Genomic DNA, 27,517 nt, shown 5'->3' with positions numbered 1-27,517 from the left:
AGGGCTGACATCACATTACTAAAATAAGCAGCCAATCAGAAAGATGCGTCATTTCTAAGATTAACGGCATGTGAGGGCCTTGGGCTTGGGCTTGGGCAGAAGAAAGTGGCTCTTCTCACCCGCCCGGAAGTTCTCGCAAGATCAACTCCTCCCCTCTTCTCTCTCTCTCTGTCTCTTTCTGAATACTGTCTATCGGTGTGGACGATCAAATTGACCAAAACAAAGTTTAAAAATGATGTTAAAACACAAAAGTAAATTAATTTGGTTGTCTACAAAGATGCTACGGCTATTTAACTTTTCGAATCGAGCCGAGCTATGCGGGTCACCATTTTGTTTTGCCCGGAAATTCTCGCGCTACTCCTCTCTCTCTTTCTCTCTCTCTCTCCACTGCCCACAGACAAAATTGTACGCTTTTAGTAGGCTACAATTGTAATGGAACGTTTGTTCACGGCACAGAATTCTCTACAGTTTTTCTGTCATCACAGTGTAGAATTCTGTGGTTTAGGGTGAACGCAAAATTTGGTGAACGCGCACCGGGTGAGAATAGCCACAAGACTCGCCTGCACTATTCTCACTCCGGGTGAGAATAGAGGTGGCCTGGGCAGAATTGGGTAAATTGTATAGAAACCCTCCCGTCTCATAAAGGGTATTATTTTGTAGCTCTTTGTAGGTTTTTTAGGGCCCTGCCTGAACACGATTTTAACATTGAAAAACGTCGCAAATGGTTTGTTTAGATGTTACGGCACTTTATTTAAGGGGGAAGACCCCCCCTGAACCCGCCCTACTACACTTTACTACGGCTACGGCCACCTTTATTCTCACCCCGGGTGAAAATAGCGCAGGCGAGTCTTTTGGCTATTCTCACCCGGTGGGCGTTCACCGTTATAGTATAGCCTAGGCCAACCAGTTAAGCGTTCACCCTGAACCACTGAATTCTACACTCTCTCTCTCTATCTCTATCTTATAAAACGTTCTATTACTACTGTTAGTGTTAGCCTAAAGGAAGTGGCTATTCTCATCCGGGATGAGAATAGAAAAACGATCTACCTCTCACCCCGGTTGAGACTTGCCAGCGTAGGCTATTCTCACCCGGTGCGAAACAAAACCTGCTTTTCCTCATTTTGGAATACTGTCTATCGGTGTGGATGATCAAATTGATAAAAGCCAAGAAAAAATTACGTTATAGCACAAAAGTAAGCTAATTTGATCGTCTTCAAAGATGCTATGGCTATTTCATTGTTTGAATCGAGCTGAACTACGCCGGTCGCCATTTTGTTTTGCCCGGAAGTTCTCGCAAGATCTACTCCTCCCCTCTCTCTTTCTCTCTCCCTGTCTCTTTCTGAATACTGTCTATCGGTGTGGACGATCAAATTGACCAAAACAAAGTTAAAAACTGATGTTAAAACACAAGTAAATTAATTTGGTTGTCTACAAAGATGCTACGGCTATTTAACTTTTCGAATCGAGCCGAACTACGCGGGTCGCCATTTTGTTTTGACCGGAAGTTCTCGCGCTACTCCTCTCTCTGTCTCTCTCTCTCTCTCTCCACTGCCCACATACAAAATTGTACGCTTTTAGTAGGCTACAGTTGTAATGGAACGTTTGTTCACGGCACAGAATATAACAATTTTTCTGTTATCACAGTGTAGAATTCTGTGGTTTAGGGTGAACGCAAAATTTGTTGGCCTAGATCTAGGCTATGACGGTGAACGCGCACCGGGTGAGAATAGCCAAAAGACTAGCCTGCACTATTCTCATCGCGGGTGAGAATAGAGGTGGCCTAGCTTAAAAGCGTGCAATTTTGTCTGTGGGCAGTGTAGGCCAGGGCAAAATCGACTTGACTAGTCGACTGTGAGCCCAAGATCGACGCTCTGACCCTCATCTATCAGTCATCGTGACTCTCGACTCTCGGTTACCTAACCTTGTCTTGATCAAGACCAGCCTCCCCTGCCCTTCAACGGAGAGTCGTCAACGTTTGTGGTGGGGTGGGTGCGGCAAAGTTCAGGGTCCCCACAGGGTCGGGAAATCGGGAAAAAGTCGGGAATTTTGAGATAGGTCGGGAAAAAGTCGGGAATTTTGTGATGGGTCGGTAAGTCGGGAATGGATAGGGCCTGTGTAATGTGCAGCTATCTAGACTGTATGGTTGATGAATCCTAAAGAGGAAAAACATAATTGAACCGCTGTGACGGAAGTGTATGTGTGACACCGAGGCTCGATCGGGAAGAATCAAGATCTGCTTTCGTTACCACCCAGAAATTTTTCCGGTAATAGTCTGATAGATAACGCAACATTTGTAACATGCAGGTTGTGCATTATGAACGCTGTGTCGCCTTGAAAATAAATCAATATTAAAAATTGCCCTCTGCTGTCGCTTGTGAAAAAAAAGAAAAAGAAGTATAAATACAAGCGTCTTGACAGGTTCGCCCTTGTGACAGGTCAATGAAGCTGTGAGTACCGGCGGTCTGAGCGCTGTGAAGTGTAGGACTCCTTTATAAGATACACTCGTGGAAGGGGATTGGGGGGGGGGGGGGGGGGTTTGAAGGCAACGCTAGAGGATTAAAACTGAACTTGGAGAAGCGCGTGTTGGTGCAGGCCTTGTGTGGATTCAGGATCCGTGTTGCCTTGTTATTGAACTAAAGTGTTGTGTGGATTCAGGATCCGTGTTGCCTTGTTATTGAACTAAAGTGTTCGCGTTTCATTGGATGGGGTGATTGTAATTTATATCTATTTTATTAGCTTTCTGTTCAAGATTGGCAGATTTTCAGTGTCACTGCATCTTGCGCCGCCCCCCAGTTCTTACACCTCTCACACTGAAGGTGTACTTGAGCCATTCTAGTTATTACTCTACTTTGAGTTGCAGCAATGGTTTTCGTCTACACGTTTATTATATGAATCGTGACGCCCAGACTGGTTATTGACAGTCGATTTTCTAGTTCTAGGTCTTTTTTCAGGCTCAAAACAGGATTCATTTTTTTAATTATAGGGCCTATAGTTTGTTATGTTGGCTAATATGATGAGGGGAAAATATAAATAAGTAAGAACAGACTGAAATACCAAATTCTCTCAAGATCCCAGTGCCACACTGACATGTTGTTGACTGGATATAATGTACCTACATGTGTGTGTGTGTGTGTATTCACAAACATATACATGTATTATATTAGATATAAATGGAGCACACGCTTTCATTGTTATGTAACGTGTTCCTGGAAAATGGATGAGGCCCCTCCCTTGGAAATTGAGAAGCTGGGTTGGCAGTCACCCAGTATTATAGTCATCTATTGTTTGAAGATTACTACAAAATGTACATTTGCATTCATTTATAGACATTTTGACTATTTATCATTGATAGATTGGCTTTTTTGGGGATCATTTTTGACGCGCAGCGGCCTGATTTTTTCCTCGAATTGGGGTCTTGAAAAAAATTTGGGGGTCTTGAAAAAATTTTCCAGGATTTCGTGGGGACCCTGAAAGTTAGAGCAAGCCAAGAAAAAAAATTTTGATCAAGACCTAGGCCCAAGTGTGTGTGTGTGTGTGTAGCAATGCCCACCAAGCGCATTTTGTTCTGCCGATTTTTGGCCCCCGCCGCGGGGGTGTTTCGTGGGACGCACTAACGCAAAGGTTGTTGTCTTCAACTCGCTCTCACGCCGCTTCTCGTGAATGAATATGAATGAAACTTGGCAGCCAATCAGAAAAGAGGTCAATCTCGTAGTATGCAGTTTGACAACATTACAAGAGGAAGACATGACGATTGTGGTTCTATAGATCTTGGGCCTGCCAAGAAAAGAAAACTCTGAAGAGAGCTTGATTTTTTCATCTGACTTGTTTATTTGTACATGTTGTGGATTTCAGTTGAATATAAGCTGTCAAGCTTTTTAGATCTAGAATCTAGATTCAAACTGTTATAGTATTATAATAAGGATTCTACATATTATGGTGCAAACCGACACATGCAGAAAAAAAAGTTGAACATTAACTGTCAAGTTTTATAGATCTAGCTGTTATACTACTGTTGTGGATGTACAGTATCAGTACAAAGGAGAAAGCATGTCTTTGGATTTATATGGATTAACACGAGCAGAAAATTATGTATGCAAGATATGTTTTTTTCTCACTTATTTTCTTGTTAAATTTAGGCTTGAACAGCCTGAAATGACATACTTAGGATGCCCTGAAACCCAAAAATCTCAAATATATTATAAGGGTGTCGCCGTCCTCCTTCAACCCCCTGCCAGGGCGGACCCGAAAATCCTCGAAAAATGACATCAGCTGCTGGAAGCTCTGAAGAATAGAAAACTTTGACTGGCATGCACTTTCAATGTAGGCCCTACCCAAAACTTCCTGCTCACAACTTTTTCACAACACATCCATTTCCTTCCATAACGACTTCAAGTGCCAACTAATATTATTCCCTGTTGCTGTGTTGAGAGTTTCATGAAATCCTACCTGGACATGATTGGATGATGATAGTTTTCTAGATCTATCAGTATCAGCCTCTCCAAAACTGCACTCTCCTTTGATTTACCACATTCTCCGCATGCTGAGAATAAAACGTGATCTGATGATTGGCCTACACATCTGATCATTCGACTGGTGACCTTGGAAAAACAAAAGTATTTGTTTTTTATGGTCATACTCGAATTTGGTCAAATTTTACCATGATGGTAGCTCAATGGATACACGGAGAAGAATTTGGCTGGCCCTGACTCGATTCGACTGAATTTGATTAGTTATGTGCGCCAGATATAAGTGGTCTTTAGTTGTGTGCTGCTGATGGGTTTTTGCCATCATGTTCTAAACCGCATCGAAGCTGTAACCCTTAAAAGATCTTTGAAAATTTACCTTTTTCTTCCTGCCTGCATCCTGTTTGAGGCATCATGTTGTGCATTCTTGCCCTATGTTGCCTCCAGGATAGGGCTGGGTCACGAGCGCGAGAACGGAACTGAATCGCCACGCTTCCCTGCGGAACGCGATTCACTTCAGCGAAACGCGGAACAGTATCGCCAAACGATTCCTGATTCACTCCCCTGTCGCTGTCACCACCTTGTGGCTTGTTTAACCTACTTACTGCTGAGTCGAGTCACGAGCGCAAGAACGGAACGGAACGGAACACTTAGTATGATTCCCCTTATTTTACAAAAGATGGTATAGTCCAACCCCCCTATTAAAACAAAATGAACGGGGTCCAACCAATAGATAAAAGGAATTGTATAGAGCCATTGTTTTAGCGAATTATGGGGTTGGGGGGGGGGTGGATTTATGGGGGTCACTAATTGAGGTCAGTTGATAGAGCAGCGCAACAAAGGGTGTGGGGCGGAGAGGATGGCGGAACAACAAGAGTGGGACTCGCGCTCGCCAAGAGGCGTTGATATGACACTGTTCCGTTGATACGATACTGTTCCGTTTCAGTCAGTGTTCCGCCACAGCTCCACGAGCGCTTGCGTACTCGCGATTCATTGAAGCCGACTGAATCGCGAATCGCCACTCTCAAATTTGATGAGCAGGATCCAGCCCTACTCCAGGAACATGATGCTTAACTTTGTTATAATATATATAAAACTCATACTGGCTTTTGCATTTTGTGAATGCTGAAAGGTTAGCTTCTGTTTTAATTCTCCTTTTTTGTCCTCAGAAAAGCTTGAAGGTGTACGTGAACAGACTGAACACAGTGGAGAATATTGTGCCGTATGAATACCATCAGTAAGTGCTTTAGGTTCTTCTGAAAATTTGAGGGCTAGTACCTGTTTGTTTTTTAATGAACACTAGAGTACTAGGAATTTGGAGAACACTACTATTTATTAATAGTAAGTGCACCCCCTTTCAACTGTTTATTGTTTTTGTTCTTTGGTTTATCACGTTCTCAAAGACAGTAATGTCATGAAATTGTATCTTCTGATAGACATTTCTTTACTTCCATTGAATGAATTGACATTAATTTTAAATATAAGAATGTAGTCGTATGATATGTGAACATTTAGTTTAGTTGACCTTGGTTTACTTTTGGAGTGGATTAGTATGTTAGGTATTGTGCCCTTCTGTTTCTGTCTTTAGAGGAATATATTTATGTAAATGTATGATTATTTATGGCTTTGAATATTGCACAGTTTATTGTAAATTGGCTCCTTTTTTTTTCCTTTTTTTTTCCCCCCTCAGTTTTGATTTTTGCGTTCCGGACAAGGATGTTGCCAACTCTCCGACAGAAAACCTTGGACAGGTGGTCTTTGGAGAGAGAATTAGACCATCCATGTACAGTGTAAGTTGTGTTGTTGTATATAATGTTGCAAATTTACTTTCAAGTGAACTTCTGTTCTTCTGTTACTTGCAATAAGATAAGTTGTATGAGAAGCTAATAAAATCAAGTTCCTTGAATCGTTTTAAGCTTGCCCTGTGTGGATCTGAATCCAGATGTAACCTGACAGTAGCCTGTGGCAGATCTTTACCCCGGGGCGGTGCCACTGACTGAAGTGTCTTTAGGCCATTCCCAAAGGGGGATATTTCTCGTTCTAATGCACAGTAGAATTGTAAATGGGCTGATCCTACAATGTCTTGATCATAACTGTGCCTGAACTATAACAGGGAACTGCTGCTTTTTCTTTCCTAATCCTTTCTATCGTCATTTTCCTCTATTTCTTTTTTATGTTTGTCACACTCTTGTGACCCGCTGTTTCTGGGGTGCCTTGACAGTCGAAGCAGACTTTGTGCTGTTGAAACTAGAGAGGTGAGCAGAGTAGGTCTGATTCCCTGTTTGGACTTCTCTGTTGACATCCACCCCTTGGCGCTCGTATGACCTTATGCTGTTGCGACCGCCGTTAGCCACTGCTTAAGGTCATATGAGCGCCAAGGAGTCATGGTTCCCCTGCAACAGTGCCACTGAATAAAGCTCTGTTGACTTCCTGCAGTGGGGCATATGAGCAATTGCCAAAACGTGAGACTCTTGAGACTCAGTGGTGCAACATTTTTTTTTTTTTACCAATTTGACTCTCTTTTCTGTCAGTCACAGATTGACATTTAGTGCTCATATTCCTAGAGTATCAGAGCAAGGAGATGTACGGTTTTGGAGATATGGGTCTATTGGTTTGGCAACCACTGTATTTCTTGTATGTAACAGTGATGACAAAAACAGACAAGCAGCAAGGCCAATTATGGACTTTAAATTCCATTTGTTTAGTAAACAAAGACTTTGTACACTATGAACTCCATTCATAATGGTAATATGAATGACAAGCTTTGTAACGATGACGCAGTTCACAGAACATGTCATCATTGTTATGTACAAGAAAGGATACACATTGGACATTATCATTGACAACATATCACAATAGTGAAAGGCTGTACAAAAAATACAGTTATCAAAGCCTCAGTACCAGAAAAACACATGTGTAAAACAATTTTTAAACTAATATGAGGCAAAAGCACAAAATCAATTGAGCTGACCTGTACATAACAGTGATGACAAACATGACTTGTACATAACAATGATGACACAATGTACAGGAAAAGACAAAAGTCTTGCCTCCAGAGAGAAAAGTGCACTTTAAGAATTTTTAAAAAAAAGGGAGAGGTTTCTTTTGCTTTGAAACAGATATCAGGTCATATCAAAGACAGTGGACGATCACAATTATGTTGCTAATTATGACAAACAGTACTCGTACATAACAGTGATGACAAAACATACTGGGAAAAGGTAAAATCATGCCTACAAAGAACAAATTTGCACCAAGAGATACACAGATCAATAAAGGCGTATTTTGCTTCTAAATGAATCTTGCATGTATGAAATATATGTTGAAAACTTATTGATTTTAGCAATGATGACAAATATTACTTGTACATAACAATGATGACACAATGTATTGGAAAAAGGTATATCATACCAACAAAGAACAAATGTGTATTTTTGAGTTAGACAGATAAACAAGGACATGTTTGTTTATTTGTTTGAGTAAAGAGAGCACACATTACTTTAAAAATGTTTGCTCTTAGGACAATGTAATTTCTAGTACGTCAGTCAGTCTTGTACGGCTGCATGACGACACCCCAAACGTCATCACTGAGCACAAAAGCTAAATCTATAACCACAGAAATGATCCATCTCTCGAAGTTTGTTCACACATCAAACTCTTGTTCCAGGAATCCAGTGTAAACACCGCAATTTCACTAAAATATTCAACAGAGTAGCCTAAAAACACGCAAAAGAGCCCAGTACGTCACATTCAACGCAAAATTCTTGTGCGTCACCGGACGCTGAAGGCAATGACTACTTTCGTTTTTCTGTTTCCCCCGTTGCTTCCGTTGTTCTGGGGAAAACAATTATATCCGGGCACTGTTGATGACCCGTTCAAAACAAAAGTGGGCGAAATTCGGACTTCCGGCACGTCGGAAATTGACGACAAAAACGGCGAATGTTAAACAGCCGACCGAAATCGTCGATCTAGGAACCCGATGTTCCCTTCGCGCATCGCGGCTTTTGAAGTATTGAATAAACGACGATAGACAAAAAGATTTAACCAGCTACGGTGATTCTACTGAAAAATAATGGTGTTTTCTGAAACACCTAGTCCGTGACGACACGACAGACGCACAAGTAATCGGAATTGTTCGTCTATTTTCAAACAAATAAACCGATTTCTTGAGCAAGTTAACCTTTCTCAATGACAAATAGCATAGGATCAAAGCACACGAAAAAAAACCCCACCCAAAAATACTAAATTTTGGACATTCTTGGAAGTTTGCATTGGTGTGCTCAAAATGACACTCCAGGAATCACTAAAAAACGAACATTTTTGGCACAAAATTTACAAACTCAAGATTATAAAGCTGACATGGGGTCTGAGACTGCTAATGCAGGTTCTACATCCTATATTTGATGTGTGTATACGTTTTGGAGGAATAAATACTAATGCATCACATTTTATGCACACTAATGTGAAATGTGTGTGTTTTTCCCCACGTTTTGGCAATGGCTCATATAAGACATACAAAACTGCCCTGGATGAGCAAAGAAAGGTATACAAAAAAATGCTGTCCTTGCTTTGTTTTATTTTTTCTATTTTTTTCTTCTTGCAAAGGGTTTGTTTTTGGTCTTGCATAACTTACTGATGGATTTGGTTCCATGTTCCAGATGAGCTTCAACAAAGATGTTATGTGTAAGACAGTCTGTAACAGGACGTACACTCCGGGGGATAAAGTCTCACAGGACAAGCTGTCCTTCCTCAAGCGAGGCATCGACCTCAACTATCAGCACCACTGGTAGGTTCCAAGAGTTTGATTGAATTACTCCTACTCAAATTACAAAGTCGTGTTCATTGCATCAGGATATCTCTCTCTTCCTTCTGCTACTGTGACGTCATAAGTGGTCAGCGATGCCAACAGCACGCTGGAACTCTATACTCGCTCGAGGGTCCTTGTAAAGTGCTGATCGTGGGTCCCTGATATGTCCCAGCAGACGTGTTTGGCACTCCACAACATAATTATGTTGGCATCGGGATAGAAAGCACTTGACAGATTTACAGATTTGCTGTGACTGCTGAACTCTTTTGAATGTGTATGAACATGCCGTTTTTACTATTCTAATGTAGTTTCTGTTTACCACTCTTGTTTATTTACGGAACTTGCAACACAATTAGGTCTTGGAGTGCTGAAGATTAGAGGTGTTACTAGAGAGTAACAAGTACCAAAAAAAAAGGAGGAGAAATATGGATGTTACAAGTTTGACGAGGAAAAAAAAAGACACAAACCACACCAAGGCCCAATCAAACAGCCATATTTTGCTCTTGCGTTCTCCGAATTAACACTTTGCTGTCACACAGCCAGCAGTACAGAATACCCCATCTGGCCACCCAGCCAGGAGAGTGACTGCAACGGACTTCTCGGGCCTGGTGCAGAACTGCGCCAGGTGACCGGAACGGACGATTTTCACTTGCACATTATTGCGGCAAGTGACTGCAACGTGTTAAGAATGATTGTCATAGCATTTATATGTATATTTTCTGTTCTTTCACTCATATGTGAATGTCTGTGCTGCATTAGGTTTGGAATGTACTAAGCTCTCCTTATCGTCTTGTTTTAGGATCCTGGACAACATGCCCATCACCTGGTGCTACAAGGTGGAGTCTGGGGACACCTACTGCTCCACGGGCTTCCCCATCGGCTGCTACGTCACCAAGTTTGGAAACAGGAAGGACACTTGCATCACACAGGTTAGTGTGGGCGGTTGGACACTGCTACTGGTGCTAGCTCCTATGTTGTTTCCTTCGTTTCCTTCTATCTGTTTGGGGGTTCTCATTACAAAAGCTGGTTTGTGGAGGAAGCAGTTGTTGGAAGGCCTGTCTCCTGCATTGGTCGCTTTTAAGGACAGGCAAGCTAACCCAGATTTCAGAGGTTTCAAGAAATCTTGACCTACACCAAAAATGGGCCTTGCACTACCTAAGGAGAAGTTTGGTTTCTTTGGTTTGTATATTTGTTTGGTTATAGAGAAACTCTCCTTGTCTTTTAAGGAAACTGAACAAGGGTCCAAAAACTTTACCTTTGATTTTCTCAAAACAGCATTTTTTGGGATAGCCCCTTTGTGCTTAAAGTGACCAATTAGCCTTGCTGGGTTGTTGTTGTTGTTTTTTTTGGGGGGGTGTCTTTTGCTAGTGTTAATTAATTATCAATATCATATCAATGTGTTTAACTCACACAAACAGGTGCAAACATATATTTGCAGCAACCTTGTGCAAAGAGTGTGTCTTTTTGGTGAGGAGCACTGTATGCGAAGATTGGCCTCAGTATGGATGTATTTCTTCTTATACGCGCAGCACATATCTTTTGCCTTTGCTAGTACAGCTATAGAGACCATAATTCAGATTGTCTGAAAGTCAGCTGGTCTATATGTCTTTCCCATTTATTTCAGCACAGTAAGTATTGTATCGGTTCTAATCCTAGACTGTGTGTGGGTGCTTGGCAAGTGCTCTGGTGTGGTTTGCTTCTACTTTCTATCGAACATCTATTGTCCTGATCTCTCCCCCTTCTTTTTTTGTGTTTATTACTCTCTTGTAACACCTTTAATCTTCGACTCTTATATGACTTGATTGTGTTGCTAGTTCTGTAAAACGCTTACTAAAACTAAAACCTTTACTGTGCTCTCTTGTACTCAGGATATTTTGAGTATTTTTTATGGGCCCCCCCCCCCCATTTCTTGGCTCTGTCAAAATGGACATGTTGAGGGGGGGGTGGGGGTTGTTTGTTTTTATTTGACTGTTGTGAGACAGTTTCGATGTGTCCGTTCGTGATTCCCTGTGGTTTGTTTCTCTGGTTGGTAGCCGAGCATGACCAAGATGGACACGTACTACCTGTATAATCACGTGGACATCTTCGTGGAGTACCACCCTCTGTCCGACGAGGACTGGAGCGCCTCACACGTCGGCACCGGCGGGAGAATCGTTTCTGCGAAACTCATACCCAGAAGGTAAAATGGTATTTTGGGGGTGGCTGGCGGGTGCTCTAGTGTGGTTTGCTTTCTTTCCTATCAAGCATCTATCGTCCTTTTCTCCCCTTCTTCTTTTTTTTGTTTTTGACTCCCTTGTAATACCTCCAATCTTCGGCACTCATATGACCTTATTGTTGCAAGTGCCGTAAAACTCCTTCTAAAACTAAACTAAAATGGTATTTTGTGTTTAAAAGTATATCGTACTTTGGTTGAAGTACCTTTGTTGTAATAATGAAAATATGACATCAATTACATGAAAACATTTCTGGTGTTTATTCTTCATTTTATTTGTAATTTTAAAAAAGAATTCCAAATAGTTAAATAGTAATGCATTCTTGGTGGGTGGTTGGCGGGTGCTCTGGTGTGGTTTGCTCCTTCTTTCCTATCAAACATCTATCGTCCTTATCTCCCCTTCTTCTTTTTTATGTTTGTTACTCTCCTGTAACACCTCTAATCTTTTGGCGCTCATATGACCTTATGCAGTTGCGAGTGCCGTAAAACTCTTAGTAAATGCATTCTTGAGGAGGAACCTGGGTTCTGAGGACTTTCATAAGAATGGGCCTGATTAAGTATAGTTGTAACAGTTGTTGTCTGCATGATATAAAAGGGTTAGATAGATTTAGTTGTCAATAAGATTTATGCTTTTGTAAACTCTACCTTTGGACTTACGTAAAACTGTTTTGCTCGTTTACTTATAAAACATATAAAACAACGCGCTTAATTAAGTTTGCAGATGACTCCGCTATTATTGGATTAATAAACCTTGATGAAAAGGAGTATTTCGAAGAAATATGTATGTTTTTTAAATAGTGCAATTCAAATTTTCTAAAAGTGAACCTCTCAAAAACAAAGGAAATGATTTTTGATTTTAGAAGAGAAAAACCAACAATACCACCACTCGTAATTGAATGAGAAACTATTGAAATCACGGACTCATACAAATATCTTGGCCTTACAATAGACAACAAATTTACATAGCAAAACAACGTAAACAATATCGTTAAAAAGGTAAATCAGAGGCTGTACTTTCTGAGGAAACTAAAGTCTTTCAATCTGAATCCATCCATCCTTCATATATTCTACACCACCACAATAGAAACTTTGATAAATTTTGGTATCACTTGCTATGGTAGCAATTTGGAAAGGCAGCTCATTATAAAAATAAGTTGATAAGAAAGGCATCAAGAACAATTGGTAGAGACCTAAGTAACTTTGAATATCTGCACACGACAAACGTTCTAAAAAAGGCAGAAATAATGCTTAGTGACCATACCCACCCACTGACATCGGAACTTCAACTATCGACCCGCTGTAAACGATACATTTCCAAAAAAACAAGAACAGACAGATATAGAAATTCATTCGTACCAACTGCAGTGAGGTTACTGAACACACAGTGCTACAAATGAAACAGAGAGAGAGAGAGAATGTTTTACGGAGCGGGTTGTCCCAGCACGTGAGACATGTATTTACTTGGCCTAATGTCCTGTCTTGTTGTGTGTTTGCGTGAGTGCACCTTTAAGTCTAACTTTTGTAACGTCTACTGCCATTGTTAACGACCAAGACAAATTTCTCCCTACGAGATAAATAAAGATTGTCATAGTCATTGTCTGTATCCACCAGTGCGGTGAATGAGTGGTTGCTCTTCTGCTCGCTCACTCTGTCCTCAGTCCAGGGGAAAGTTTTTTTAATAGACGTATGATAAGAAAGAAGGGGAAAATCTCACAAGAGCATCTGCCAACACTCGTGTAGTGAGTTTATTCTAGGGCCGTTCAAGCATGTGACTTCTTAGTCTAATCTCAAAGAAGCAAATGTGTCATGGCGTGGTGGAATCAGACAGTCGTCAATTTTTGGGCATGTGAAGTTATTTGCATCATCTGAAAGCTGATTTATTTGACTTGCTTCTAATGAAATACTATCCATCTATCTTAAATAGAGCTCAAAATATTTGCGATTGAAGAAAGTGAGGTTGGCTGGTTTCAGTGGTGAAATTAGTGAGAAAATGGCTACCAAAGTCTTGTAACTCCAATAGCTAAACAGTCCTTGAAATTCACATGGAAATGTGTTTATATATGCACATAAAAGAAGTTGGGCTAAAAAAATAAAAATTCATTAAAAACGTTCAAACATGCGGGAAAAAGCTTGTTTTTAAGATTTCAGTATTTTGACAAGCGCCTGATTTCACCAGGCTGCGTCACAAATCATGTTACATGATATAACATGTCATATGATGTCCTTGTGTCCCCAGCATCAACCACCCAGACCAGGGCAGTGACTCGTGTAACAAGGGCGGTGTGCTGGGCTTCACTGGTGGCAAGCTGGACGAGAAGCTGATCATCAGATACACCTACTCTGTCAAGTGGAAGGTTTGTCTGCTTAGGACTTGGTTGTGTTTAGCCGTGGATTTTATCTTGTTGTTGCTTTGTGGGTTTGTTGGGGGGGGGGGGGGGTTAAGAGGGGTTCCCATTTCTGAGAAGTGGTTGGTGGGTGCTCTATTGTGGTCTGCTCCTTCTTTCCTCTATCAAACATCCATCATCCTTATCTCTCCTTTTTTTTTTTTTGAGTTTGTTACTCTCTTGTAACACCTCTTATCTTCGGCATTTGTTTTACCCTATTGTGTTGCAAGTGCCGTAAAACTTACCTTTTTTTAAATTTTTTTTTATACTAAAAACAAAAATCTGAGAAGCAATGAACTATCCTTGCAATAAACTTACTGTTTTATTAGAAACAAGATGGATTTGATGGGGTTTAGTTGATTTATTTTTTTGTGACTGTAAATGACGTAGTGGTGCACTATGCGTTAGCTTTGCCAGCTTGCCGTATATATCGAGAGTCAACTGTGAGGCCTAGAGTCAGTAGTGTAGCCCCACCCATGGCACGCCACTGCTAAGCTTCTCGTACAGTAATCGACCAGACCTATGCGCCGATTCTTCTTTCCTGTTGTGGAAGAACCGGTCACCAATTGTTCTGGTACATGCTTTGTGAACTCAGTGATGATGTGTGGATGTTTGGTGGCACCCTAGTGGGGTTGGGGGGCTCTCGTGGCCTTGAGGTTAAGGTGTTGGCCTCTCATTCAAAGGTCCAGGGTTCGAATCTGGGTAGCAACGGAAAAATTTTCTTCTCTAAAATTGTCTCCTTTCACCTCCTTTCCTGCTCTCTAGCAATGTTCTGTTGTCTGCTTTCTTTTCCACTCTCTGCCCCACCCCCTCACCTCTTTTGCCCCCTTCTCTGGGCTCCTGACTCTTTCTGCAGCCTTTCTACTGCTTCTTGGTTCCTCCAAACTGCTGTCTTTCTGTCACACCCCTGATCATCTGGTAGGAAAGATCTACACCTAGCCTTCTCGGACAAGGGCGAAAAATCTCGGAGGGCCCGTGTGTTTGTTGCGCACGTTAAAGATTCCTTGGTGGTCTAAAATCGATAAGAGTAGGCTTCGGCCGCCACCCGGGCAAAATTCAAAATTTCCAACCAACTGAAAATATTAGGTGTGACCCGCGCGCTCATATGACCTTATGCAGTTGCGAGCGCCGTAAAAACACTTACCTAGTGGAATAGTTGTCGGTTTCTGCCAAAACTTGGGTATTTTCTTGCTGTTCCCCTGCAATACAGTTAACTTCCAACTCATCTCAATGCTCAACTTTGTGGGTGGTTGGCGGGTGCTCTGGTGTGGTGTGCTCCTTCTCATCCTTATCCTTCGTCCTTCTTTTTGTGTTTTTTACTCTTCTGTAACACCTCTAATATTTGGCGTTTACATGACCTTATTGTGTTGCAAGTGCTGTAAAACTCTTACTAAAACAAAGGAAAGTAAGACAACCAGAGCTGCTTGTAACGGAGTACTTTACATTACAATTTTCAGTACTTTTACTGTACTCTGGTACATTTTTGAGAACCAGGGCTTTTAATCTACTCCGATACTTTTTATAAAAGTACTTTGAGTATTTTTAATGTATATTTTGAGTACTTTGCTAGCGACTTCGTTGTGTTTTGGGGTGGTTTTGTGAATTTTTCTTTTTTGTTTATTAAAGAGGGGTTCTTGTGTTTCACGCACTCATATAACCTTATGCAGTTGTGAGTGCCATAAAACTCTTACTAAAACTAACAAACAAAAGAGGAGTTCCTTTCTCTGAGAAGCAATGAATTGTCCTTGCAATAAACTACTGTTTTATTAGAAACAAGATGGATTTGAAGGGGTTTTTGTAGGTTTTTTTGTCTTGGCTGTAAATGATGTAGCGATTCTATGCGCGAGCTGAACTGGCTTGCCATATATACCAAGAGTCAGTTGTGAGGCCTAGAGTCAGTAGTGTAGCCCCACCCATGGCACGCTACTGCTAAGCGTCTCGTACAGTAATCTACCAGACCTATGCCACGATTCTTCTTTCCTGTTGTGGAAGAATCGGTCACCAATTGTTCTGGTATATGCTTTGTGAACTCAGTGATGATGTGTGGATGTTTGGTTGGCACCCTAGTGGGGTCTGTTTTTCCCTGTTTCTTTTAAGTGTTAGAAGTGCAATAGTTTTTCGTTTTCTTGCCAAATATGGGTATTGTCTTGCTGTTCCCCTACAGTACAGTTAACTTCCATCTCGTCTCAACGCTGAACTTTGTGGGTGGTTGACGGGTGCTCTGGTGTGGTGTGCTCCTTATCGTCCTTATACTTAGTCTTTCTGTATTTTTTACTCTTTTGTAACACCTCTAATATTTGGTGTTAACAAGATCTTATTTTGTTGCAAGTGCTGTAACACTCTTACTAAAACAAAGGAAAGTAAGACAACTGCTCCACTGTGCTGCCTTGTTGTGAGCTTGATGGTCGTGACCTTCCCTTTCAGGAAAACACCAAAATTAAGTGGACGTCCCGCTGGGACTACATCCTGGAGTCTATGCCGCACACCAACATCCAGTGGTTCAGGTAGGTTGTCCAGTTGGTGGGCTCTGAGTGATGTTATACACACACATACACACACACACACCCCCTGACACGTCTTTTTCAGGCCTGCCAATCTTCCCGATTTTATCGGGAATTTCCCGAATCAGATGCGCTCTTCCCGACAGCGGTCTTGATTTCCCGATTTCGTAGCGAGCTATATTGTAACAGCTAGACACATACCTGTTCGCCCGTTCTACGAACGGTGATATAGTGATAGGAAAGCCCAACAGAGTGGACAATTTCAACTTTTATGTGCTCTTGATATCTAAGAGACAATGTTGGGTTGTACGGAACAACGAAAGAGTTGTCTACACGGACCTCGGAACCACGTACTTTCACCGTCTAACCGCACTTCTGTTCTTGCGAACTACTCACACGCACGAAGAAGCACATATGAAACAGAAGTAGTCCCCAGTAAAATATGAAATGGCTAATGGCAGAGTGAACACATCTAAGAGTTTTGATTTACCTGAAAAACCTGAAAGATCAAAAGGTAGTTTGAACTTTGAAAATGTGCCCTTGTAACCCTTTGGGACAAGTCTTGTCTGAATCATACTTTTGTAGATTTTATGTTAAAAGGGTATACTGACCCTACGAACGGGCTTAGCTCCATTATAATAAGATTATTTGCTCAAACATGACGGATGAAATTGATGATACCGGAGCCTGTGTGAGACTAAAATATCCAGATTAGCCGCGTGTCCGTTACTGTTTGGCGGTTCGGCTACATATAATGCTCAAGTAAACCTGGCAACGCAATTTGTGCGCTACATTTACTCGATCCCGACTCAGTGTTGCCTCATTGGCCATAAATGAGGAGATCTTCGTGCTGATTTTCCCTATTTTGCATTTTCTAAAGTTGGCAGGCTTTGCCAACGGTCTTGAATTTCCCAAGGCTGCCCCCTTCCCCAGGGTTGTGCTGCTGACTGAAGTTGTCTTTAGGCCATTCCCAAAGGGGGATATTAACATGTTCTTATGCACGGTAGAATTGTAAATGGGCTGATTTATCTATGTCATGCTCATACTGTGCCGGAACAACATATAGGGAACTGCTGCTTTTTCTTTCCTCATCCTTAGTATTGTCATTTTTCTTCTACTTTTTTTATATGTTTGTCACTCTCTTGTGAACTGCTATTTTCGAGGTGCCTTGATTAGCAATGCCAATGAAAATTTAAATTTTCACTTTAGCCCCTTTTTTTTTTTGGTACCTAAGAAAGAATTTTCAATTCTAAGAATTATGCTTCTTGAATTTTGAGAATCGGTTCATAAATAAAAAAAAGTTATGGGGTTGTAAAGGTAGGCAAAATATGGATGACCCACATATAGGAAAATACTCCTAAAAAGTGGACCACGCAGTAGCAGATTCTGTAAGAAAATCGACGATATCTCGGTAACTAATCGGAGTGTTCGAGAGAAACTTGGCTACCCGATGTGTTTTTGAGTGTAGAAATCATTTCTGCAGTCAGATTTACTACCAATTTCGTAGTTATTTTGTTATAATTAAAATTGTGGTGTACATATTACGATTTTGCGAAAAAGGGGTGTCAGGATGAGTCCATTTTTTTTATAGCATCGTATCACAACATAGGATCTTTAAGAATATATGTCGGCAGCGTGACTAAATATTTGCAAAGCTTTTTATGATGACTTTAGACCATGCCAACCGTAAAAGATAAGTTAATTCAATCTAGCATGCCGTACAATTAAAAATTATTTTTCCCCGTTGAGACACGAACACCCCGAGACGAGATAACCTCGCCTTGGAATACCCCCATTGCGATGTTACAGGGGAATAGAGAAAAAAACGACCGGATGCGCGCGCCCGCCATTGCCCTATTTCAAGTGACCAATGAACGGGCCCGGAATAGTCATGCGGGGATTTGTAGGTCACATACATTTGTCACGAGAGTGAGGGGAAAATGGCCGGTCTCCGTGCGAAGCCGCTTAGGATAGGAGGGTAGTCGTGCATTTATGATCGGGTCTAAACAACTGCTTGACACAGAACGTTCAAATTTGAGCACACTATAGAGGATAGATAGATCTATTACCATCTCGGCGTTGAAATTCAAACTCCTTATAGTTTTCGGTGTACACGATACGAAAGTGTTCCCGACACCAAAAGTATAGGTTAATTTATGTGTACAAACTTCAACGTCCACATATCATTAGTTTGCCCTATTTTCTGATTGGTTGCCGAGTTTCATTCGGATTGGTTCGGAAATAGAGCAGACCGAGGTTGACAAAGTAAGTCACCTACGCTTCGGCCGGGTCCGCAAAATCGCCCGTAAACGGGGACCAAATTTTCGCCTCGCGGGAAAGCCCGATTGGCATTGCTACCTTGATAGTCGAAGCAGACTTTGTGCTGTTGTGGCTAGAGGGGTGAGCAGAGTAGGTTTGGTTCCCTGTAAGGACTTCCCTGTTGACATCCACCCCTTGGCGCTCATATTACCTTATGCAGTTGCGAGCGCTGTAAAGCCCTACTAAAACTAAAACTAGTTTTGTATGTTCCACATGATTGTTTTTATGTTCCTGTTCCAAAATGTGGATATTGATATTGTGTTTCACAACATTGTTATTGTGTTTTACAATATTGCTATTGTTAAAGTGTTCCACAGTAGTGTTATTGGTTTCTTGTTCCACGCCATTGTTTTTGTTATTGTTTTCTACAAGATTGTTAAAAGTAATCCACGTGACTGGTTGGCGGGTGCTCTGGTGTGATTCGCTTCTTCTTTCCTGTCAAACATCTGTCATCCTTTTCTCCCCGCTTTCTGTTTTGTGTTTGTTACTCTCTTATAAAACCTTTAATCTTCAGCAATTGTATGACCTCATTGTGTTGCAAGTGCTGTTAAAAAAAACTTACACAAACAAAAACCACAATGTAAAATTGATTTTATTATTGCGTTCCACAATAGTATTATTGGTTTTGTGTTCCAAACTGTTTTTGTTATTGTTTTCTACAATATTGTTAGATGAGTTCCTCAACATGCTTGAAAATTGTGTGTGTGGGTGGTTGGCAGGTGCTCTGGTGTGGTTTACTCCTTCTTTCCTATCAAACATCTATCGTCCTTATCTCCCCTCCTTCTATTTTGTGTTTTGTTACTCTCTTGTAACACCTCTAATCTTCGGCACTTATATGACCTTATTCTGTGTTGCAAGTGCCGTAAAACTCTTACTAAAACAAAAACTGTGTGTTGTCCCCAGCATCATGAACTCTCTGGTGATCGTGGTCTTCCTCTCCGGCATGGTGGCCATGATCATGCTGCGCACACTGCACAAGGACATCGCTCGCTACAACCAGATCGACAGCTTGGTACGGGCTAGGTAGAATGTATACACACACTGTTGGTGTAACTCTGCCTATATGTTTATAGATTGTGGGTAGTTATTTGCTGTTATATGTCGAGGGCCTCCAAGTAAACTTTGGTATTGTGTTGCAATTGCCGTAAAACTTTCTTAAACTGAAAAAAGAATCGTACCAAAAGCCCCCCCCTCGAAAAGGAAAATATAAAACCAAAACAAACTTTTACCAAAACCAAAAGAACTTACCAAAACAAAACAAAAACCTTAACCAAAATTTTACCGAAACAAAATCAAACTTTTTCCTGACCCGAAAGAACTTTTACCAAAACAAAAACAAAAACAAAAATTTTACCAAAACTCTATAAGAATCAAGTCACTGTCTGTGTCGTTCCCTTCCCCCAGGAGGACGCCCAGGAGGAGTTTGGCTGGAAGCTGGTGCACGGTGATGTGTTCCGTCCCCCGAGGAAGGGAATGTTCCTGGCCGTTCTGGTGGGCAACGGTTGCCAGCTCTTCTTCATGACCCTCATCACCCTCGGTGAGTGGCTGGTTGGTTGGCGGGTGCTCTGGTGTGGTTTGCTCCTTCTGTCCCTATCAAACTTCTGTTGTCCTTATCTCCTCCTCCTTTTTCGTGATTGTTACTCTCTTGAAAAGCCTCTACCCTTCGGCACTTTTATGACATAATTGGCAGGTGCTTGGATGTGATATGCTCCTTCTTTCCTATCGAACATCTGTCGTCCTTATCTCCCCTCCTTCTTTTTTGTGTTTGTTACTCTCTCCGCCTCTAATCTTCGGCACTTATTGTGTTGCGAGCGCCATAAAACTCTTACAGGTGCTGTAAACGGCTAACCAGAACAAAATATTTTTAACTTCTTTTGTACTCGCTTCTCCTTTTCTTTGTTAGCTTCTCTCTCTTGACAACTTGGGCACTTATGTGGCATAAACTGTAAAACTCTTACTAAATTATAATTGTCCCTATGGCATAGGGAGCATAATCATCACAGCCATTCTCACCCTGGATCAGGGTATAGGCCAGCGCTGATAAACACATTTCATTTATTTCTATCTTTGGGCTAGTTTCTTGATAGTGTTATTCTATTATTTTTGGGGGGTTCAGAGATAACATCTTTTACCGTGGGTGGTTGGCGGATGCTCTGGTGTGGTTTGCTCCTTCTTTCCTGTCAAACATCTATCGTCCTTATCTCCCCTTCTTCTTTTTTATGTTTGTAACTCTCTAATCTTCTGGCGCTCATATGACCTTATGCAGTTGTGAGTGCTGTAAAACCTCTACTAAAATTTTTAAAAACGAACCATCTTTTACCTGTAGTCTTGTCATCTTCCCAGCTCTGTTTTTGTCTGATTTGTTTTCCTTATGACCTAGTCAAAGGAGATAAAATACATGAGAGACCTTACAATGTGGAGTTAGCCTTTGGAATAATCTGTATCTAGCTTGGAGCTTAAACTGGACCAAACCACTGACATGCAGTGACTGTTGTCATAAAAAAGTTGAGGTCTATCTTCAATTTATGGGAATAAATACAATGGGGATGGGGGGGGGGGGGGGTGTATAAAAATTAATCAATTGAGATTGGTTCTAATGAAGTACTGAAAAGTTTACTGTAGTAAACAGTTTGTTTGTGTATATGTGTTTGTGCGGGCGTATGTGTGTTGACGAGTATGTGTACATATATATGCAGACCTGCCACTCATCCCAATTTTTTGCGCCAAATCTCAATCATCCCGATTTTCCCGATTTCGATCACCAGTATCCTGATTTTTTGTCATCACGTCAGTTGCGTCCGATTCTTAGAAAAAAATATAAAAAGTTGTGCAATCTCTTTTGCTTGGAAGCACCAATTAGATTTTTTATCGGCAGGAACTTGGAACGCTACTTTCTGAAGCATCTATGCCGAATCTAGTAGATGACTCTCGCACGTTATTTCAACTAAAACCGACATAGTATCAATTTTGAATTCCGACATGGACACGCTCAAGATGTGCTTTCGCTTTTATAACCCAGAATTCTCCGACTGTGTCCTGATTACTGTAACAATTATGTCATGGGCCTAAGAATAATCTATTCATTGTTCTGCCGTTGGTTTAAAAGCAAGCTTCGTCTTGAGTTCTGGTTAGTCGGGCCCATCATCAAGACCTGTCAGTGGAACTTTCAAACGCTCATTCGCAACACATGACATGACCTCGTACGTGTGAGTAGCGCGTGTGTCGGGGACCGTCGGCTGTCGGGGTCAGCAAAGTTCATTCACACCAGTCGCCTTGGTCGGGGTGTTTTTCGGGACTTAACCAGTGTGGACGACTGGGGGGAGCGGGTGGGGGTATTGCTTTGACACTTGGGCTTAAAGTGCGTGCTGTGATACATGTAGAATCTACTAATTGAAGATAAAGGAATAAGAAAAAAGAAATAAATGAACAACCTTGGCACGATCTTTTTTTCGGGGGGGGGGGGGGGGGTGCGCCTTGAGTGTATAATGCGATGTGAGTCTAACGTTGTTACTGTATGAAAACGCGGGCTTTTTGCATGGATGATAAGAGTTATGTGTCAACTATTTTCAAGACTACGAGAGTTTCAGCTTTACTGCAACCTGCACTCCCTCAGTCTATGCCACTCCAACTCGAGTAATGCTGTCTTTCAGTTTTCCCTCTATTTAGTGGCCCAAACGTGAACTTATTCCTGCACAAGTTTTCTCTTGCTTACTTTCCTCATAAAAGGGAACCAGGACCCCCCTTCCCCAGTACCCCTTATGACTGATTTGCCGTTGATCCCGATTTTTTTCACCAGATCCTGATTTTTTTACTCTAAAATCCTGATTTTTAGATTTCATAGAGTGGCAGGCCTGTATATGCGTTTACAATGCTGCTGCAAATTTCTCTTTGTAGAGATCAATGAAATCTTACCTTATCTCCAGTGTTTGCCTGCCTAGGATTCCTGTCGCCTGCCAACAGAGGAGCTCTGATGACCTGTGCGCTGGTAGGTCTTTAGCTGGTGTCACAAAGTGGAATGTGGTAATGCTCTTTGGCTTTGATGAACTGTTTAAATGTGGCTCTGTTTTATTCTTGGTGTGGGTTTTTTTTTTAAAGTTTTGTTTGTGATTCTGTTCAGGTCATAATAATACACTGAAATATTGTAAATACGCATGTAAATAGGTCTTTACCATATTTACAAAGATTTCTATAAATGACTGTCCGTCCTTTTAACACGGTGATAGATTTGTTACTATAAAACTTGTTGGCACTTACATGACCAAAATTGAGTTGATAGTGCGGTAAAATACCTATTCAATCAATCGATCAGGTGATAATATTATGAAGTAGCAGGAGAGTATTAATTACTGTATGGATAGTTATAAACATTTTTATTGTTGTTGTGTCCCCAGGTATTGTACGTATGCCTGGGAACCCCAGCTGGATACATCTCATCTAGAATTTACAAAAGTAAGTCTCATGACAAACGGGGCTGGGGTAGGCCCAAAGCAACCTACTTAGAGAGCCAAAGCAAATGGGTAACGGGGAAAGATAAGGGAAACGTAGCTTTTTTTTAAAGAGCATCCGAGCAAAGGAATGATTGGAGAACCATGATCACCTGATGTCTGTCGCAGATCTGGCACTGGATGATGTTGATGATGATGACTAAGTCTCGTGAGATTTGTTTTGAGAATGTGTAAAGTTTTTGTCTTTGTCTTTCTATGAGGATATCTACCAGAGGCTGGTGAACCCTGGAAATAGCAGTTCACAAGAGTTGTATGTTTGTCACTCTCTTGTGAACTGCTATTTCGGGAGTGCCTTGATAGTCGAAGCAGACTTTGTGTTGTTGAGGCTGGAGAGGTGAACAGAGAAAGCATGATTCCCCGTTTGGACTTGTTTGTTGACATCCCTTGGTTTTGACCGAATTTATCAAATTTTTTTCCCCCAGCTTTTGGAGGGGAGAAGTGGAAGTCAAATGTGATCCTAACAGCGTTTTTCTGCCCTGGGTAAGATTTATTTTTAACACATTACACCCTAACTCGCCCGGGATCGCCCGGGAATTCCCTTACGCGCTCCACCCTGACTCGCCCGGAACCGCCCGCGCCGACCCAGCGTCTTTAGAAACGAAAGTCTCGCCTTGACGAGACTCTGGGGCCGGGATTTTGATTTGCATAGTATAGCAAAAAGTTTCTTCTTTCGTTTGATACCGAAACGAAATTTTTCGGGCCAGTAGTTTTAGTATTAGAGCTGATCGAAGTGCGATCGCGTTACCGACACTTCGAAAGTGTCTCGACTTGTTGAAAAGCGACACAATTGAGTTCGAAAACGGAAATAACGATGGATTTGAGCAAAAATGAGCATGTGACAAATCAGAAGGCTCAGATTTTGATGAAAACGTTGTAGGAAGAGTTTGGGGCGATTCCGATTGATCAGACGGAGAAAATCTAGAATTTAGACCTAGGGCCCGACTGCGAGGCTGAGAGTGAGAGTGATGGGTCAGACACCCCGATTGAACTAAAGTGACAACATTTCCAACAGTTTGCGCATACATAAAGTTATATTTTTCTGAAACTACATTCAGTTTTCTTTTTAACTTTTATTTTTTCAGGATTTTTGGAATTTGTTTAGTATTTTTAAAATGTGTTTTTTAAAGGCTTGTATTCACGAGAGGTGGGTTCCTTCCCCTTGCTTAGGATCTAGGAATGGACTTCCCGTCCAGGCCCTTAGGGTGTAATGTGTTAAAAGAAGGACTGACCTGTTGTGCGTTTGTTTTTAACACACATGGCCATAGGCGTAAAAGTCTACAGGAATGTAAATGTCTGTCGTCTCAATATGTTCTGACTGTATGTTGCTGCTGTGGACTGTCAGGGCAAATGCTTCATTTTAAAAATTGGTGACCAGTTGTTCAAGTTTACGATGCCCAAAATTTCAAATTTTTATTTTCTTGCAGCTTTTTATTGTGTGGTATCGGTTGCATTCGCTCAAGAAATATTTTGTCGAAATTTCAATTTTAAATGATGAAAAAAGGCAAGATAAAGTCCATGATTCAGGTACAACTGTTTAAATTATGAAACCGATTTTCTGGGCTTACTATATTTGCACAGCTTGTGGACAAAATGTTTTCTATCTTGTCGTGTGTCATATTGATTGCAAGCACTTTTTTGTTGTGCATTCTAAGTGAAAATAAATTTTCTCTGCTTTTGTGCTATTGTGATGTCAGAATGGGATTGTGCACTGCATGGGTGAAGTGATGCATGTTCAGTTTTTTTTTTAAGAAACCCAAAAAAGTGTAGGCTTTCGTGGTTAACAATCGCTCATTTTCTGTGTTGTATAAATCATGTCTTCATTTCATTTTTCCATTTAAAGTATATAAATATATCTTTTGATGTGTGTAATACAGCGCTCTGATTTTTTTTTAGGTTGGTGGAAGAACCCCATTTTTCTATTTTTTTAGGGACCCATTTTTTTTATCGAATTCTGTTTCCATCAGTGACACTCAACTTTATTGTAAATGGCGGGGAAAATGCGCAGCTTTATTCCCGTTAATTTGCAATATTTGCTTGACTTGTAAATGATGTGAGAATACACGTATATTTTCATTTGTTTACTATTTACGTTTATTTGCCGGGATAGGTTTGTAATGTAATCCACGTCTACTGGGCTTCTGTAGATTGATTTTTTTCCCCAAACTCCAATTTTTAGGGAGGATTCTGAGGAAAGCTCGTATTTTGTTAATGATGGCGTTGGCAGGTCTGCTGATGTAATGCCAGAAAATACTTGTGCCATCTGTGATTTTTTTTTTTTTTTTTTTTTTTCTAGCTTGGTGTTTGGCATTTTGTTCTTACTCAACTCGTCCTGATGATGATGATTCTAACAATGATAATTGTTATTTGTATTATTATTAGCGCTATTATTTATTTAAAAAATTTTCAGCTTGGTGTTTGGCATTTTGTTCTTACTCAACTCGTCCTGATGATGATGATTCTAACAATGATAATTGCTATTTGTATTATTATTAGTGCTATTATTATTTTTTTCATAATAATATTTTTTTCCAGCTTGGTGTTTGGCATTTTCTTCTTGCTCAACCTGGTGCTGTGGGCTAAGCAGAGTTCGGGGGCCATCCCCTTCACCACGCTCCTGGCGCTACTGGCTCTCTGGTTCGGCATCTCTGTGCCGCTCACCTTCATCGGGGCCTACTTTGGCTTCAGGAAGAGGGTGAGTGGTGGTGGTGGTGGTTGTCTTGACGAAGGTGGTTGTGGTGGTTGTCACGGTGGTGGTGGTGGTGGTGGCAATCTCTTTGCTATGGCGTGTTTGATAATGGAAGCAGGTCTGGTGCAAATTTTGTTCTGATCGGACGGACGGTAAAATAATATTTCAGCTTCAAACAAATGGGGAATGAAAGCAACCTTGTTTTTTGTTTCCATTTCTTCAATTGTTAAAACACTGTCAAATCTGTCAAGCGGGTGGTTGGCGGGTGTTCTGGTGTGGTTTGCTCCTCCTTTCCTATTTAACATCTGTCGTCCTTATCTCCCCTTCCTTTTTTTGTGTTTGTTACTGTCTAGTAACACCTCTAATCTTTGGCCCTTAAAAGACCTCATTGTGTTGCAAGTGCTGTAAAACTCCTGCTAAAACCAAACAAGTTTTGTTGCCTTTTTGTCTTAAAGGGTCTTAATTCATGTTCATTGGGACCCGTTTTGACCTTCACCTCCCGTTCTTTCGTGTCGACAGCCCATTGAGCACCCAGTGCGCACCAACCAGATCCCGCGACAGATCCCCGACCAGTCCCTGTACACCCGCCCGCTGCCCGGCATCGTCATGGGCGGCGTCCTGCCATTTGGCTGCATCTTCATCCAGCTCTTCTTTATCCTAAACAGCATCTGGTACGTTGGTTTCGGCAAGGATCGTACGTAACAAGTTGTTTCACTCATCTCTTGGAGCCATTTAAAAACGAGTCCTCGAAAATCCGGTGGCGCCCTTTTCGAAAAAGTGCTGACTTTGCAAACAGAGTTACCCTACTTGTGTGAAAAACAATATAAAAGCAAAACTAACAAATTGTGCCATTCCTATTCTTCTTCTGGAGAAATGAAAGACAGCTTCAAAACAAAGACTGCAGCGCCATCTGAACCAATGCCCCGACTTCTGCAGACACCTTTTTGACCGAGTGAACTATCTTGTTATGTACAATCTTTGGTTTCAGTCAGTTAGAAATTTGCCTTTTGTTTAGTTTTTTTTGTCAGAGGTTCAGTAAAGTGTGCTTTTTCCTATCCCAGTAAAGTGGTTGGTTGGCGGGTGCTCTGGTGTGATTTGCTTCTTCTTTGCTACCAAACATCTCTCCTCCTTTTTCTGTGTATGTTACTCTCTTGAAACACCTCTAATCTTCGGAACGCATATTACCTAATTGGTGTGCAAGTGCCTTAAACTCTCACTTAAACTGAAATTGAAACTGAGCTGTTGTAGTTGTGTTGGGCCTAAACTGGTTGGTGGGGATGGCCTGGAGTTACACTCGTTTGCTCCTTCTTTTGTATCAAACATTTGTTGTCCTTATCTCTCCTTTAAAAAAAACCCAAAAACTCTGTATTCTGTAGTAACTCCTCTTTGGGTGGGTGGTTGGCGGGTGCTCTTGTGTGGTTTGCTTCTTCTTTCCTGTCAAACATCTATCGTCCTTATCTCCCCTTCTTCTTTTTTATGTTTGTTACTCTCTTGTAACACCTCTAATCTTCGGCACTTATATGACCTTATTGTGTTGCAAGTGCCGTAAAACTCTTTACTAAACTAAAAAAAACTAAACTAATCTTCTGGCGCTCATATGACCTTATGCTGTTGCGGACGCCATGAAACTTCTACTAAAA

The 27,517-nt window shown here is 41.2% G+C and overlaps 1 protein-coding gene across 1 annotated transcript in view; it reads left to right on the top strand.

Moving 5' to 3' along the window:
* Positions 1 to 5,632: 5,632 nt before the first annotated feature.
* Positions 5,633 to 27,517, top strand: part of LOC101864462 (transmembrane 9 superfamily member 2) — a gene marked incomplete at its 5' end in the record, with an annotated part of 29,120 nt that continues 7,235 nt past the window's right edge. The window contains 14 exon segments of the mRNA XM_013082990.2: positions 5,633 to 5,700; positions 6,154 to 6,253; positions 9,122 to 9,249; positions 10,070 to 10,199; positions 11,304 to 11,449; positions 13,719 to 13,836; positions 16,291 to 16,370; positions 19,590 to 19,698; positions 20,091 to 20,223; positions 22,610 to 22,671; positions 23,078 to 23,135; positions 23,614 to 23,671; positions 25,724 to 25,883; positions 26,397 to 26,548. Of these exon segments, the coding sequence (XP_012938444.1) occupies positions 5,633 to 5,700; positions 6,154 to 6,253; positions 9,122 to 9,249; positions 10,070 to 10,199; positions 11,304 to 11,449; positions 13,719 to 13,836; positions 16,291 to 16,370; positions 19,590 to 19,698; positions 20,091 to 20,223; positions 22,610 to 22,671; positions 23,078 to 23,135; positions 23,614 to 23,671; positions 25,724 to 25,883; positions 26,397 to 26,548 (1,502 nt within the window).

Source organism: Aplysia californica, unplaced genomic scaffold (assembly GCF_000002075.1).
Source record: "Aplysia californica isolate F4 #8 unplaced genomic scaffold, AplCal3.0 scaffold00203, whole genome shotgun sequence".
NCBI lineage: Eukaryota > Metazoa > Mollusca > Gastropoda > Aplysiida > Aplysiidae > Aplysia > Aplysia californica.
The sequence above is the reverse complement of the archived record's forward strand: the minus strand, read 5'-3'. Positions and strand labels throughout refer to the sequence as shown.